Source organism: Nothobranchius furzeri, chromosome 15 (genome assembly GCF_043380555.1).
Source record: "Nothobranchius furzeri strain GRZ-AD chromosome 15, NfurGRZ-RIMD1, whole genome shotgun sequence".
Lineage (NCBI taxonomy): Eukaryota > Metazoa > Chordata > Actinopteri > Cyprinodontiformes > Nothobranchiidae > Nothobranchius > Nothobranchius furzeri.
The window spans coordinates 46,719,170-46,734,712 of NC_091755.1; the positions used below are offsets into that span (position 1 = coordinate 46,719,170).

The 15,543-nt window shown below is 46.8% G+C and overlaps 1 protein-coding gene across 1 annotated transcript in view; it reads right to left on the reverse strand.

The window, feature by feature from the left end:
• LOC107391501 (IQ motif and SEC7 domain-containing protein 2) overlaps positions 1 to 4,367 on the reverse strand; it is a 96,590-nt gene extending 92,223 nt beyond the window's left edge. Inside the window, exon 1 of the mRNA XM_054746272.2 lies at positions 3,552 to 4,367. Coding sequence (XP_054602247.2) covers positions 3,552 to 4,231 — 680 coding nt within the window. The 5' untranslated portion in view covers positions 4,232 to 4,367. The remainder of the gene's footprint in view (positions 1 to 3,551) is intronic.
• Between the last annotated feature and the right edge of the window lie 11,176 nt (positions 4,368 to 15,543).

A 15,543-nucleotide genomic window follows, 5' to 3' on the forward strand; every position in this document is an offset into this window, starting at 1 on the left:
AACCAATCAGCATTTGGGAGAGGCGGGACCAGACAAGGAAGAACTTTTTTTTTTAAATGGTGAGCAGCAGAAACGTGTATTTATTTTTATTCTGATTATTTCGTTAAGCATTAATTGAAATATTTTATTTAGTTTTACAATTATGTCTTGAATAAATAAGATCAATATATGGTTTGACTGAACATTAATTTGTTTTGTTAACACTGGCTTTTCCTGGGGGGGGGGGGGGGGGGGGGGCAACAATTTTCTAGGGGTGGCCATGGCCACCCCTAGCCACCCCTTGGGGGGGCGCCCTTGTGGTTACTATGAAGATATTGCTATTTACGGGTTATTTTTTTAGATAAACGAGGGACGACTGTAACAAAAATAATGAAATTGTTTTATTTATTACTTCCCAGTCAGTGCAGCCCTCAGTTTTCCTGCGGGAGTAACTACTAACGCATTTAATAGACTTAAATGCTGTTTTTAAGAGTAAGTATTTAGAATACAGTACCAGGATTAAGCTAAGTAACAGAAAATATTTTAAAGCAAGTATTCAGTAACATGCACTAAGTACTTTTACAAAGTATTCTCCCCAACACTGGCCATAATCATCACAGTTAGAACAGACAAAGGCTGAAACATCTGGATTTGCCTGGAATGAGTCTGTCTCACATTAATTTCACCTTTTAGGTTGTTTTACAGACATACATGAACTTTTGAACCAGATTCTCGTTTTTCCAGTTTCACCTGTAATGGACTTTAGCATCAAACGCCCCACCTGCTAACTCATTCATTGAGGACAAAAGTCGTCATTGTAAATCCAACCGTTCACTGCAGTCGTCATTTGCATGCTTTTACTGTGTGGGTGTCGGACGAGCCCCCGCACCGTGAGAACAAACATCTCAGCTCTAAAGCCGATCTTCATCCGCATACGTCACACGTCACGTGACCCGGAAGCAGAACATCCATGTGTTAGGAAATCGTTTTGGGCCGCTGCTGTAAAAAAAGTGAGGCGCGAACTGGTAAAGCTTCTGCCGATCACAATTCAACAACGGATTATGAAAGAACGGATAATGCTCGAAACGCGCAGATTCTTCCTGATGTAAGAGGTGAGTCTCCGCTTTGTTTTGGTTGTTTTGGCGTAGACATCATCCTAGCGTGCAACGTTCTGTCACTCTTTAAAAAAAACAGTAAAAACTCTGAAGAACGCTGGCAGCGAATGGCTTTACCAACCAGGAAACGGCTGGCAGTGTACGAGTTAACTCTAGAGGAGCAGCAGCTCTACTCCAAGCCCCTCCCAGATAACAAAACTCCATACACCAGCCAACCAGGGGCGTGTTTAGCAGCAGCTTGTTTTCTTAAAGTGATGGAGCCCTGAAACGGCTCATTCTGGAAGGCACTGAAACTGTAGTGAATAAAGCTGCTGAGACTGTTTACGTGAGAGAGATTTAGTGCAAAGGTTGATAAATGTGTTTGTAATGACCACAGAGCTATGATAATAAGTAAGAAAGAAAACTGAGCTGCAGTCACAATCAGGCCGTTTTCAGCGCAATCGGCTTCATTTGACACTCAAAAATCAGCTTTTAAACACAAAGTCAGTCAAGCAACTTAGAAGCTTTTAGCTTCAAGACGATGTTTGAGTCAATCAGAAATCAGCTGATTAAATCAGAATTAAATCTGAATCCACTCTAAAGCCAGAACTTATCGGTTCCATCCATGTAAACTTGGGTCTAAGCCGTAAATCCAAACCCTAAAAACAAACACGACTGGTGTCGTTTTTCCTCTGTACTCCTGTGAGCTGAAGGTAAACACTTGTGACGCTGTGTTCCATTTTGCTGCGTCATGCCTGATTTGAAATGACTCAGAGCAGTGTGGCCGGTACTGCGCTACGCCATCATGTGATAATCAGCCCCAGTGCATGGTGGGATTTCTTGGATCACGTTCAGTCAGCAGCTGATTGTGCAGAGTGGTTTCATAACGGCTCGGTCGTACCCCGTCTGCTGTCACACTAAAGTGTTTTTACATCATTTACAGGCTAGAGGTCAGTTTTTCTCTGCTGCACCTGAACGCACCATGACTCAGGGTTCTGATGGCTAAAATGAATCCAGATCTACAGAAAATGAGTCACACTACAACAGATCCATCTGCTTCACTTCTTGGATGCACGTGAAATCTCCTGGGGCCGAGCGACAGTGGGCCTGTCTCTGTGAGTCATCACTGCGTGATTCGCTGCTGCAGGTCCGTCGCGAGCCTCTTTCCTTGCACATGTCTGCAGCGATGCTCGACGTTCCAAACAGCAGCGTTATGAGCTCAGCAAAGATCTGAGCACCAAGCGAGGTTAAAGCCGTCTCTGCTGCTGGTGAGAGTGCCGTCCTTCCAACGGGTTTTCTACCGTTGCATAGCAACAGCCGTCACCCGAGCCTTCCACAAACAGCGAGTCAGCGTTAACAGTTACAAAATAAAAAAACAAAAAGACTCTGATGAAGCAACCCTCTGACACCTCTCAGCCCCGTGCACAAAGACATCTGCTGCAGACTGCAGCGAGGATCCCGAGCTCCCATCACTTCCTCATAGGATACTGCTCAGATAGTGTTGCCAGGCAACAAACCAAATTTGAGCCTGCGAACATGGTTTGGGCTAAAAATGTAATTAGAGAAGCAAAATTACAACAAAATGTAAAAAATTCAACACAGGAGGAGAAAAGGGGAGCTGCTTGATAAGTGGTTACCATGGCGATCAAAACAGCAAACAGCTTCAGTTTTTACACAAAGCTTCTCCAGAGCACCACCGCAAACAGCCACTTGTACCGATTCAAAGAGCTCTTTTACATAATACCGTCCAATCAGAGCCCCACCAGTGAAGTTCAGATGCTTCTGGAGCCTCCAACAACAAAGATCTCCGCATGTGGGGCCCATGTGGGTCAGAACTGGGCTGAAAACGGGACTGTCCGCAGGTTTTATTATGGGCTAATATTACCCCTCCCCACACAACTCTGGGAACTACAGTAAGTGGGACACACACAAAACCCATCTGGACCCCATCTTAGTGCGTAGCATGTAGACCTACACAGGTCCCATCTAGGACTTGCCTAGGACCTACACATGGTTCCAATCCAGACCCGACATCACCCAAGTGGGGCCCAACAGAATGGTCAAAGCCGATGAGAGGAAGGACGTTTATCAGTCCTGCATCCAGCAATCACAGAGAACCGTGTCACGAGGAAAGTCATCTCCTCCAGAGGGAGAAAGACCAGCATCACTTCTACTCTTAGGTCTTTTAAACTAGAAAATCACATGCTGGTTGCATTTTGAGCCAGCAAAGAAACAGCAAAGCAAAAGAGTTAAACTTTGGTGAACCTACGCCTTAAACCTGTGAGACATAAGCTGCAACGGTGGTAGCTTCCAAAGATATCCACGATATCCAGAAAACCAGACAACACCTAGAACTCCAACGTCACATCCCAGAAATAAAACATCGTTTTGTAAACCAAGTCTTTTTAAACGAGTCTGGTTTCCTTCCATCTCGTGCTACCTTTGGCTTCAGCTGGAACAAAACCCGTCAGAACTTACGGTTTGGGGTGGTGCAGGGTGTGGGCGTGGTGGTTGTTGGAAGCGTTGTCCCGGTGAAGGCGTTCCAGCCTCTCCTTCTCTTTCTCCACAAAGTTAGTGTTGGTCCCGGTGCTTGTGGACGGCGCTCGGGTCAGCCGGCTGTGGGCGCGTGGAGGATCTCTGGGTGGAATCGGAGGAGGGGGAGGTGGAGCCGGGGCCGACGGGGACACCGGAGCTGGGACTTGGGTTGGTAAAGAGATGGAGACTGGGTTTGCTAAAGGTGGAGCAGCAACACTGGTTGTAGTGCTGTTGTAGGAGTGGTGGTGCTGCTGCAGCTGATGGTGCTGGACCTGGTGGCTGTGGTGCAGGGGGATGGAGGTGGGGGGCTGGGCAGGAGCCTGGCTGTTGTACTGGTGGTGATTCTTGGTAGAAACCGGCGTAGTCTGGTTCAGAGGAGGCGGTGGAGGAGGTGGAGGCAGAGGAGGCTCAGGAGGAGGAGCCACAGGTTGCCTATCCAAACGTAAGTCCTTGTTTTCTTGGCTCAGGCGGTCCAGTTGGACCTCCAGCTCTTCAATTCTGCGCCGCTGGGTTTCCAGAAGCTTCTGCTGGCTCTCGATGATGTTGTTCAGCTCAAGGAGGTACTCCACGGCCCGGTTCGGGCTCTCAGGACTGCCCTGGCCTGGGCCTTGATTAGCATCCATGACTGACTAAACAGGCTAAGGGCTAGCAAGGCTAAGGGGCTAGCAGAGCTAAGGGCTGAAAGAGGCTAAAGCTATCAGAGCTAAGAGCTAGCTTTCTGCGTCGAAGGTGAAAGAAGCAACAGAATCCTAAACCCTACAGACTAAAATCTACACCCTGGAACCCCGAGTCCTACACTTTAAAACAGGAAGTACCCTCACCCTCCCCCCCACCAGAGGTGAGTGGGGGGGAGAGGACCTTTCCTCGTCTGAACTCTGATCTAAAAATCAAGAAGGGTCTTTTTCTTTTGTGCTCCAATCAGGTAGTTTGAAGGAGCTGATGACCATTCCCAGGTCGGTCAGGTCTTCCTGTGGGAGTTCAGATCCATTCCGGGTAGAATTACAACAAAAACCTGACAAACACGGAGTCAGCAGTCCGTTTATGTTAGTCAGTAAATCAGCTGTACTGTCTCTCTGAGCTCCATTCAGAATGTCGGTGTCCAGCAGCCAGATGTGAAGACTGCAGCTGGCGGAGGATGCGTTTGTCCATCTGCTTCAGGGAAACCGGACCAGCTCATTCTCCTCTGTCCAGAACTCCTTTTCCATCCAGCTTCTGATATCGGAGTGTAGCAGGAGGAACGCAGCCAGCGCCACCACGTGCACGGCTCCAAACGTGTTTGTTATTCACCTTCGGTTTCCCTGCAGAGCCTTTCCATAAAATCCTGGAGTCAGAAAATCTGTTGGATCAGTTCTGAGTGGTGTCGGATCAGTTTGTCAGGAAAGCAAACAAAACAAAAGTTATTCAAAGATCTTTTTTTTAAATCCTCTTCGGCTGGACGTGAAAGCTGTGATGCTGCAGGACTGAACTTCCAGAGGATTTATCAGATCCTGGTATCCTTCACAGAGGTGAGCCAGCTTTCCAGATCCACCGTAGTTCCTTCAGCTTCCAGAGACTTCTCCAAGCAGTTACATGTAAAAGAAGAAAGAAAAGGCAGATGAGACGGAGTCACCCACGACACCTTCTCTGTGTGGTTTCTGAAGCAAACACCTGTTTCTTTCCTTTCTTTTACTGCTCTGAATCACTGATCTCCCTTTTTTCTTCCATCTGTTGTCGTCTCTCATCTCCGTTCCTCTGTTCTCTCCTCCTCAGATAAAACTACATCTCTGCCATCAAAAAACAAACTATCGCACCAACAGCACCTCCTCCTACACGCCATCCTCCTCCTCCATCTTTCTGTCTTTATCTTCCCTCTTTCAAACCTCCTCTGTTTCAGTTGGCGTTAGAGTATTCTACCATGTTTCAGACATTATTAAACAATCACAGCCTCAGCTCCTGTGCTTCAACCAGTCAGGGGCCTCATTTATCGAGCTAGCTTACGCACAAAACGGGGTCGGAAAACTGCGTAAGCAACTTTCCACGCAAACTTTGGGATTTATGAAAGAAAACTTGGCGGAAGAATGTGCGCAACTTTAAGCTGACTAAGGACCTGGCTTACGCACATGCTGGACATGGAGAGCACCTGCAGTGCTGCTGCTGAGAAGATACAATTATGAAATCCAGCAGCATTATCACTTGTACTGCTTCGTTATCACACAGAACAACCCCCCCCCCCCCCCCCACACACACACACACACACACTGAAGCACAGAATACCAGCAGGGGGACAGATTGAGACAGAACATCATGTGTCTGCGAGTGCGTGTCCTGTCACTGTGACCTGATTGATCATGCGCCCTGGCTACTTGGACTAGGGAGATTTCTGTTTGGCTGACTAGTTAGCGTGCGTGACTTTCACCTGGGAGTCTGGGGATCGAATCTTGATTGGACCATTTTTTTTATATCCGCCACAGATCTCTCTGAAGAAGTCAGCATTGACGGCTTCAGCAACGCTGTGCCACTCCGTGGATTTTCTCTTATTTGTTTTGCAAAAGCACTTCCTTTCATTTCTCCACCTCACCCACAGGTACCTCAACTTCTGCTTGTGAAATTGCGCTTCCTTGATCTGCCTTGATCTACAGTCGCCATGTCATTGGCGGAGCGCTGCAACAGTGACTTATGTATATGCATGAGATCCACAAGGCACTTTGCATTGACTATTTATGGCAGTAAGTGGGCGTGGTGAGGGCGGGATGTGACTAAAAAGCAGCTGAGAAACATTCTCGTTAGTCTCCGATTTATGAAGCAGAGATTGCGTGCAGCTGTGCGTACTCCATGTTTGATAGATCATAAATCTGACCCTTGGTTAAACTCTCACACACATGAACTCAGAAGATTATGCAGAAGGTGTGAACGCAAATGGAAGAAGGATAAACTATCCATTTCCCATGAACTTTTTAGAAATGCACTAGATGAGTATCAGAAAGCAGTCAGGAATTCTAGAAATAAATACTTTGCCAGCATTATTACTACCCATTCTGGGAACCAGAGGGTTTTATATAAAACGCTAAATGCAGTTTTGTCGAGTGATTACTCTCCTACAGTTGCAATCACAGATGATCTTTGCTCCCAATTTTTAAGTTTTTTCTTAGACAAAGTCTCCAATATTAGGAGTTTATTCATCTCCCCTGGCGATGTTCTGCTACCCGTATCAGTTTGTACCGGATGCTTTGACCATTTTGAGCCGATTACACTCCCTGCCCTGGAGAGATTAATATCTTCCATGAAGCCATCAGGATGTCCTGATGACATTGTACCAGCCAGACTCTTCCAGGAGGTTCTTCCAGTGGTAGCCCCTCATGTGCTCAATATTATTAACTCCAGCCTTGTTTCGGGAATTATACCCTCTGTTTTTAAACATGCCGTGCTTCAACCACTACTGAAAAAATCTGGCCTAGACCCAACTGACCTCGGGAACTTTCGCCCCATTTCAAAGCTCCCCTTCTTGTCAAAAGTGATGGAAAAGGCTGTTTATAATCAAATCATGCCCCATCTGAACAACTTTAGGGTCTTGGATAAATTTCAGTCTGGTTTTAGACAATATCACAGCACAGAATCCGCTCACATCAGGGTTTTTAATGATATTATTTTAGCCACTGATTCCGGTTCCCATGTTGCCCTGGTGATGTTGGACCTCTCAGCTGCATTTGACACGGTGGACCATGACATTTTATTGTCCCGCCTTGAGAATTTGGTCGGCATTAAGGGATCCGCGCTTGACTGGTTCTGCTCCTACTTTGACAACAGGTCTATTAGAGTTAGAATGGACGACTGTTCATCTCCCGCTGCTGCTCTTCCTTGGGGCGTTCCACAGGGGTCTATCCTCGGCCCCCTTTTATTTAGCATTTATATTATTCCACTGGGACTAATCTTCAGGAAGTTTAACATTAACTTTCATCTTTATGCGGACGACTGCCAGATTTATGTTCCATTGAAGGCTTTTACCTCCATCCAGCCACTCCTTGATTGCCTGAGTGAGGTTAAAGACTGGCTGTCAGCAAATCTTTTGCTGCTGAATGATTTTAAGACCGAGTTTATTGTTTTTACTCCTAATGGCTCGTCTTCCTCCGCTCCTGATTTTTCTGATCTTCCTTTTAAATTTAGTCAGACAATTGTTAATCTTGGAATTAAAATGGATGTGGCTCTAAAAATGGACTCTCACGTTAATCACATGGTTAAATCATGTTTTTATCAGCTAAGACGTCTTTCCAAACTAAAACCCATTCTGAATCGGCGCCACCTCGAGACAACCATTCACGCTTTCATCACCTCAAGGTTGGACTACTCCAACGCAATTCTGTTTGGTATTTCAAAAGCCGCATTATCTCGCCTTCAGCTGATACAAAATACGACAGCAAGATTTCTGACCAATACTGGCCGTCGTCAGCACATCACTCCAATTTTAGCAAGACTTCACTGGCTTCCTGTGCACTACCGCATACGTTTTAAAATTTTATTGTTTGTTTTTAAGGCGCTGAATGGCTTAGCACCACCCTACATATCCGAGTTACTCACTCCTTATGTGCCAGGCAGGACTCTCCGTTCAGGTGACCTACACCTACTACAGATTCCCCGTCAACGCTGCAAAACCCGTGGTGAACGAGCTTTTTCTGTCTGCGCTCCAAAACTTTGGAATGGTCTCCCACTGAATATCAGAATCTCCTCCTCCATTGGGGTTTTTAAGTCCCACTTAAAGACTCATTTTTATTCTCTTGCTTTTACTACCTAGCTATTTTATCGATGGTTTATTTACACTGTTCTTTGACTGATTTTATTGACTTCTCATGGTTCTTTGTGTTTTGCTCTAGTTGTTTTATTCTTTTATATTATTCTTTTAACCCTATATGTTTTTACCCCTGTACAGCACTTTGGTCAGCTCACATGCTGTTTGTAAATGTGCTTTATCAAATAAATGGAATGGAATGGAATGGAATAAACCTGCTCGGCGTAAGTACATTTATTTTGCTGAGCTTAAGTACGTTTTAGTAAGGATTCTACGCAATGTTTGATAAATGAGACCCCTGGTCTGAATCCCACAGCCAGATCTCTGACACTCAAAAGCACAAACTAGACCCAGCCAGGTGTTCAGCTCCTGTTCACACCTTTCCCGGTAAGAACCTCCTTCTCCGGGGCATCAGGCTGGATCCAGAATCCGTTCCAGGTTTAATGAGAGAATCAGAAGAGGAACGCTGACCGTAACAACAGTCAACCCCTAGTTCTTGAATTAGTCGATGAAAGAAAACAGATGGGACAACATTCGCAACAGTCGCCAGACGCCAGAAAAAGCAGAGCGCACCTTGGCTAGTAAAAGCTAACAGTTAGCATAAGCAACATGGCGGAACATGTTGGGGCTAGTGTTTTATGTGGCCATAAACAAGTCAATGTTTCATCTTTTACCAGTGAAAGCAGAGCAAACAGAGGCAGCGGAAGAGTTGTGATGTTGCATTATTTTCTTCATTTACCCCTCTCGCAGAGAACTGTCCAAACTTCTCACGCGTCGCCGCCCTACTACATGCCCCCTTGACCCCATTCCGACTAAACTGCTCCAATCTATTGCTCCTACAGTAGCCGCAGCAGTCACACGTGTGACTAATGCTTCACTGACATCTGGTACATTTCCCACCTCTCTCAAGCACGGTCATTAAACTGCTGCTAAAAGACCTTCCCTTCCTCCGAATCAGGAGAACTACTGAGCCATTGCTCTCCTCCCGTTTCTGTCTAAAATCATCGAATGGGGGACCTTCAAGCAGATCACAGAACATCTCTCACAAAACTGTCTGCTTGACCCTTCTACTACCAACCTGCGTTCAAAATGGCCACTCCACTGAAACAGCTTTGTTAGCAGCGACTGAGGCCTTAAAAGAAGCTAGAGCGACTGCCAAATCCTCAGTACTTATCCTGCTTGACCTATCAGCTGCATCTGACTCTGTCATCCACGGCTTCCTTTAGTCCACACTCTCTAGCATGGGCATCACAGGGAAAGCACACTCCTGGTTTGACTCGTACGTGACAGGACGATCATTTAGTTTATCTTGGTTTGGACAGTCTTCTGCTGTTCACCATGTTGCCACAGGAGTCCCCCAGGGTTCTGTACTAGGACCTCTTCTCTTTGCCATACACACCACCTCACTGGGTGAGATCATTCGATCACATGGCTTCTCCTACCTATCTTCATTAAGCCAATCGGTAACAAGTTTCCTATATAAGGAACCCAGCAAATTGCATCGAGTCACTGACTAGTGTCAGAGTCTTTACAGCAATCCTCATACTAAGCAAGCATTTAGTGACAGTGGAGAGGAAAAATCCCTTTTAACAGGAATAAACCTCCAGAGGATCCTGGCTCAGTATAAGCAGCCATCCTCCACGACGCTACTGTGAGACCTCTTCAAATGGTCCAGAACGCAGCGGCGCGTCTGGTCTTCAGTCAGCCTAAAAGAGCACACGTCACCCCTCTGTTCATTGAGCTCCACTGGCTACCGCTAGCAGCACGCATCTAATTAAAATTGCTAACACTAGCATACAAAGTCCGAGATGGTACGGCTCCCATCTACCTGAATCCTCTTGCAAAGGCTTACGTCTCGGCCCGGACGCTCCGGTCATCACAGGATGGTCGGCTAGCAGTGCCTACACCACACTCAGGACAATCCAGACTCTTCTCATGCATCGTTCCACAAATGTGGAATGACCTTCCAAGCACTACCAGAACAGCGGCTTCCTTTTCAATTTTCGAGAAACTCCTGAAGACCCTGCTCTTCAGAGAGCATCTCCTAAACCAGCACCCGTCCCCCACTCTGCTGTCCTCTCCATGTTCTCTTCACTTTATGACTGATCCTGCTGCCTCAGCGCCACCTAGGACTGACTGATTAGTGTTTGTTGTCGGCCTCAAGGGCGACCTGCTGCTTCATCATCACCTGGAAGTCTCTTTGGACAAATGCGTCTGCTAACACATAAACATGTTGTTGACCAGTCTGAGGTGAGATGTTTGCATATAATCAATAATAATGAGTACTCATGTCGTTTTCTGCCCCATTCCTCTGAATAACTTCTAGGTCCCGCAACAAGAGCGCCAGAGCTTTGTTTCCCACAGAAAACGAATCACAAGGCTCCGTTTAAACTAAAAACAGCCGATTTACTCAAATACCGATTTTTTTAAAAAGAATCAGCACACACACACACACACACACACACACACACACACACACACACACACACACACACACACACACACACACACACACACACACACACACACAGAGCTTTCCTATCTCTTCCTATTAAACAGAGTCAATTATTCATGACTCACTAACTGACCACCATTCCTCTCCGCCTCCCACTCTGACAGCGATCCTCCTGCAGCTGCTCCGTGCCGGAACGCTCCGAACCCACACAGGACAAGAATCCAGATCCAAAGAGTTCTTGTGTGGTTGGAGTTTTCTCAGACTCAGCAGCGCCGTGCCAGAAGTCAGCCGATCTGCAGCCGGGTTCAGCAACAGTTTAGTTTCAGATGGAGGAACGTTGCTTTGTTGGAATCACTTCTCGTGGATGCAGAGATCTGGGATATTGTTTGTGGCACGACAACGACTCAAAACAACTCGTTAACCTTAACTAAACCAACACCTGAGCTCCAGTTTTAACCAGGAAAAATGAGACTTGTCCATCAGGTCTGAACTAGCGACGTGATCGGACCCTGGGGCGGTTAGAGCAGCACACCAAGGCGTTCCTTTACCCAACAGAACACGCTAACTTACCTAATTCACATTTTAAAGAGACAGGTTAGTGGGAATTTAAACTTACAGAAGAATAAATACGCAAAAATTACTTATGACACCAGAACCAACAGAAACATATATGCAATTAAACATTTTGCCCTCACATCGACGTCGCCTAGAAAACTCAATAAAGTGAGGGTGTGTCTGCAAAGCAGGGCGTGACCGAATGCTCATCTGTCCTCTCTGGACCGGGAACATCTCAGGATCGTCCAGGAGGAGCTGGACGGGAGGTCCCCAAACTTTGCTGGGCGTGAACAAGCCGGGGTCTGCTTAAAAGCTCCGAACTCTTCACTTTTTCTGTTTGAATAAAGTTTTAAAACACAAAAACATAAAAGAACCTAAACTTTGAGTCTTTTTGTGCTCATCTGATCTGTAAATAACCGACGAAGGATTCAGAGACCTGCTTCAGCATCCAGATGATTCAGAGCCACAGTTGTGACTGAGACTTAAAAACACACGCGCTTCTGGATTCAGTCCAGTTTGATTTCACCTGAATCAGGTCGATCGGGCTCTTCCCTGCTCCTAGATGGGACCTCCATGACCCAGTGGACCTGTGTGGGAGTCGTGTTCCACCTGCTTTCTGACCCAGAACCAGCTCTGCAGCTTGTGTGGGAGCTAAGCCGGAATATGAACTCATCAGGAACCAAACGGAGATGAGGAGGAAAATGGACTCAATGCACCGCTTGTTCGCATCAAATCAGGTCAAGCGACGTGTGACACGAAACTAGATCCAAGCAAAGACGAGTGAAGATATAAACATGACATTTCAGAACATCCAGATGCTGAAGCAGGAACGTTTTCATGGAAGATCTCAGTTTTAGATCCAGCTGGTGTTGAATCACTAGAATGTTTCTGTCCAACCTGCTGGATCCCTACCTACCCATGATGCTTTGCATGAGGACAAAAATCTGTCCTGAAAGTAGATCGTAAATCTTGTTCTATTGGCTTATCAGCACGCACACACACACACACACACACACACACACACACACGCACGCATGCACACACACACACACACACACGCACGCACGCACGCATGCATGCACACAGCGGTACCTCTGGCCTACATAACCAACTGTTACGTGACACACACACACGTGAGCTCACACACACACACACACACACACACACACACACGATGCAGCATTCAGAAAAAACACGCGGAGAGGAAACAGCGGCGGAGTCTCACAGGTCTCAGCAGCTCCTGCAGAGGTGATGGAGGGATGACGGTGGAGGAAGGAGAGGATGTGGGGATTATTGATCCAGGCTCATCCCTCTATCCCCTCCATCGCTGCTGCTGCTGCCGTAACCATCTTCTCCCCCTCCCCCAAGAACAAGAAAATCCTGCAGCCGCTCGGCGGTCTTCCTCTCTTCTTCGTGATCAGATTCAGATCAGTTCCATCCCTCCTTCCTCCTCTCCGTTCTGCTCAGCTCTGCTGCAGGCCACGCTCCTCTCCTCTTTTCTTCCTGCTGCCAAGTCAGTCTCTTCCTAATTATCATTCCTCTGCGCCGGAACGACTCGCTGCAGCAGCACAGACGCTCCGACCCGTCCACAGCAGAGTGTGAACAGACAACGCTTCAGCTATCAGCGCCGCTGAAGCACCAGAGCTTTTTACGCCTCGGCTACGCTGCCGTAAAGGAGGAGGAGGAGGAGGAGGTGGCGAGGCCAGACTGGATGGACCTTTTTGGCCATAAACTGATTAAAAACATGAAAATGGCTGATGCCTTCATGGACCCCTGGAGTTTTTATAACTCATTCATTAATAAGTATGTAGTTTATTAAGTCATCTGTCCCTTTTGTTTTGACAGACCAGAAAATTATTTCATGAGGTTTTTGAAGAAAAAAAATCTAAAACTTCTTTTTTCAATTTTTAATAAATGCTGCTGCCACCAGAGGGCAGTGTAGGCTAAACTAACAGCAAGGAGAAAACCTGTAATCAAATAAAACGAGTCTGATGTGGAGAGTTTAGGGCAGGGGAGGGCCAGCATGTTTTAGTTGTTTCCCTGAGCAGCTCGTCCTCCCCCAGCGAGGGAGGGGGGTAAGTGGGAGCGCTGTCAGCCACAGCACCGCTCTCTCAGCCCGCCAGGCGACACCTCCGTTTGGTGTATTTTTCAAACAGGAAATGTGGGTGGAGTAAGACTCAGGCAGGGGGTGACTTGCTCTTTAAGCTCTCTGCAGCTTATAAACAAAGATTTCAATATTAAAAATTTTAAACTTTGTTTATTCAATACATTTTCAGTGGTCTCTAGTAGGAATGAATGCCTTGCAAGTCGTTCTCTGAGGGAAAAAAGCCCAGAAGCGCCTGGATCAGCATGGACAAGTCTGCTGCAGCAGACGACAGGATTAAGGCCCTGTCCACACGTAGCCGGGGATCTGCCAAAACGTAGATATTTTTCTACATTTTGCCTGTCATCCACACGAAAACTGAGTTTTTTCACACGAAAACGGATCTTTTTAAAAACTCCGGCCAAAGTGAAGATCTGCGTTTTCTCAGTTTTGGGTGTCTGCGTGTGGACGGACAAAACCGGAGTTTTAAGGTCCGCAACGTCACTTTCCGCGACAAAAAATGCTGACATTGTGTGTGCGACCTGTGTTTACACTAGCTGACATCATAGAAGCCCTCAGAGCTGCGCTCGCTTTATCAATTGTCCAAGCGCTTTTTGCTTGTTTGTTTTTGCAAGCGGAATTACTGCTCCTTGCGGAAGACCGCAGACGAAGGACGAGGTTAAGAACGGGGGAAGTACTGCCGCCTACAGGTCTGGCATGTCCTTAACAACGTATTTATCCGGGTACGTGTGGACAGAGTTTGTTTTTAACACGAGGTGGTGTGGATGCAAGTTTTTGGAGGGGCGGGTATTCGTTTTTAAAAAACCCGGTTACGTGTGGACTAGGCCTAAGAGTCTTACTTCCTGATATCTGGACATCTCTCCTCTGATTGGCTAACAGCAACACGACTCTACCACTGACCCCGTCTGCCCTGCAATGCTGATGTTTTATCTCCACAAGTAACACAAGCCTGGAGGAGTTCTGCTTTGTGGTGGAGTTGCTAATGCTAACAGTTAGCTTCTACTAGCTGAGATGTTCTCTGCCGTTTCCTGGACGCTAAACCAACAACAGCCTTCCCCGTCGTGAGTCAGGATGGGTGAGTCCATGAATGTTAGTGACAGGGTGACGTAGGTCCGTCAGGATTTTCTAATCCCAGAGTTTCACCGTCTGTTTTCTATCAGCAGCTAAAGCAGGAGGTAGGTGTCTTTCATGTTCAGCCTGCATGTTAAACTCAGAGTGGGGTTTCGGTGTTCCACACCTTTAAAAAAGCCACGAATTCATAGTTTCTGCCCACGACTGGAAGGAAAAGCAGGACGGTTTCGTCCCGGATGCTGCTGCTCCCATGATCCAGACTCCGGTTAAAGGTCGACAGCAGCATGACCCCTGTGACTTTTACCGATATCGGTAAATATTTGCTGATAAATGCAAACTAGGGTGCGTTAGTAGCTGAGAGATTTGCTTCATTTATTAACTGGTGGTGAGATCCTTTGACTTTTCGACATTTGATGAGTTTAAAGATCAGGTGGAGGTGTTATTCTGTTTGCTGCTCTGAGAAACGGATCGGTTTTCCAGGTGAGTTTTCCAGGTGAGTGCACTTTAATGGAGTTTTCAGTCATTTAGAGCTTTTAGTGTTTGGATTTCTGTTAGATTTGTTCCAGTTGGACCGTTTCTTTTATCGGAGTCTCCTGGTTTATTAACGTTATCATCCAGTCTCTTTCTGACGTCATGCCTGGCTCAAAGGCTCGTGGATTTATTTGGGATTATTGAGCCGCATGATGAGACCTGAGGTCAACTGGCTCTTCAGCCTTCAGCCTGGTGAGGTCATCAACCTGCAGGTGACAATGTGCTCTGCGCTCCTCCCTCCCACCTGTGGCTACAGTGGATGAGCGCCATACAGGGCTGCTCTCGTTGGGGAAACAGGATCCCAGCCCCTGATTCTGAACTGGGATGGGTTTCTGGTTTCTGTGAATGAATGAAAGACTAACCACTGATCTGAGATCAGCACCTGTGGCTCAGACAGCTGAGAGAAAAACGCGAAATTAATAAAACCCCGCGGATCAAACCTCTGGCAGCGCGGAGTCGG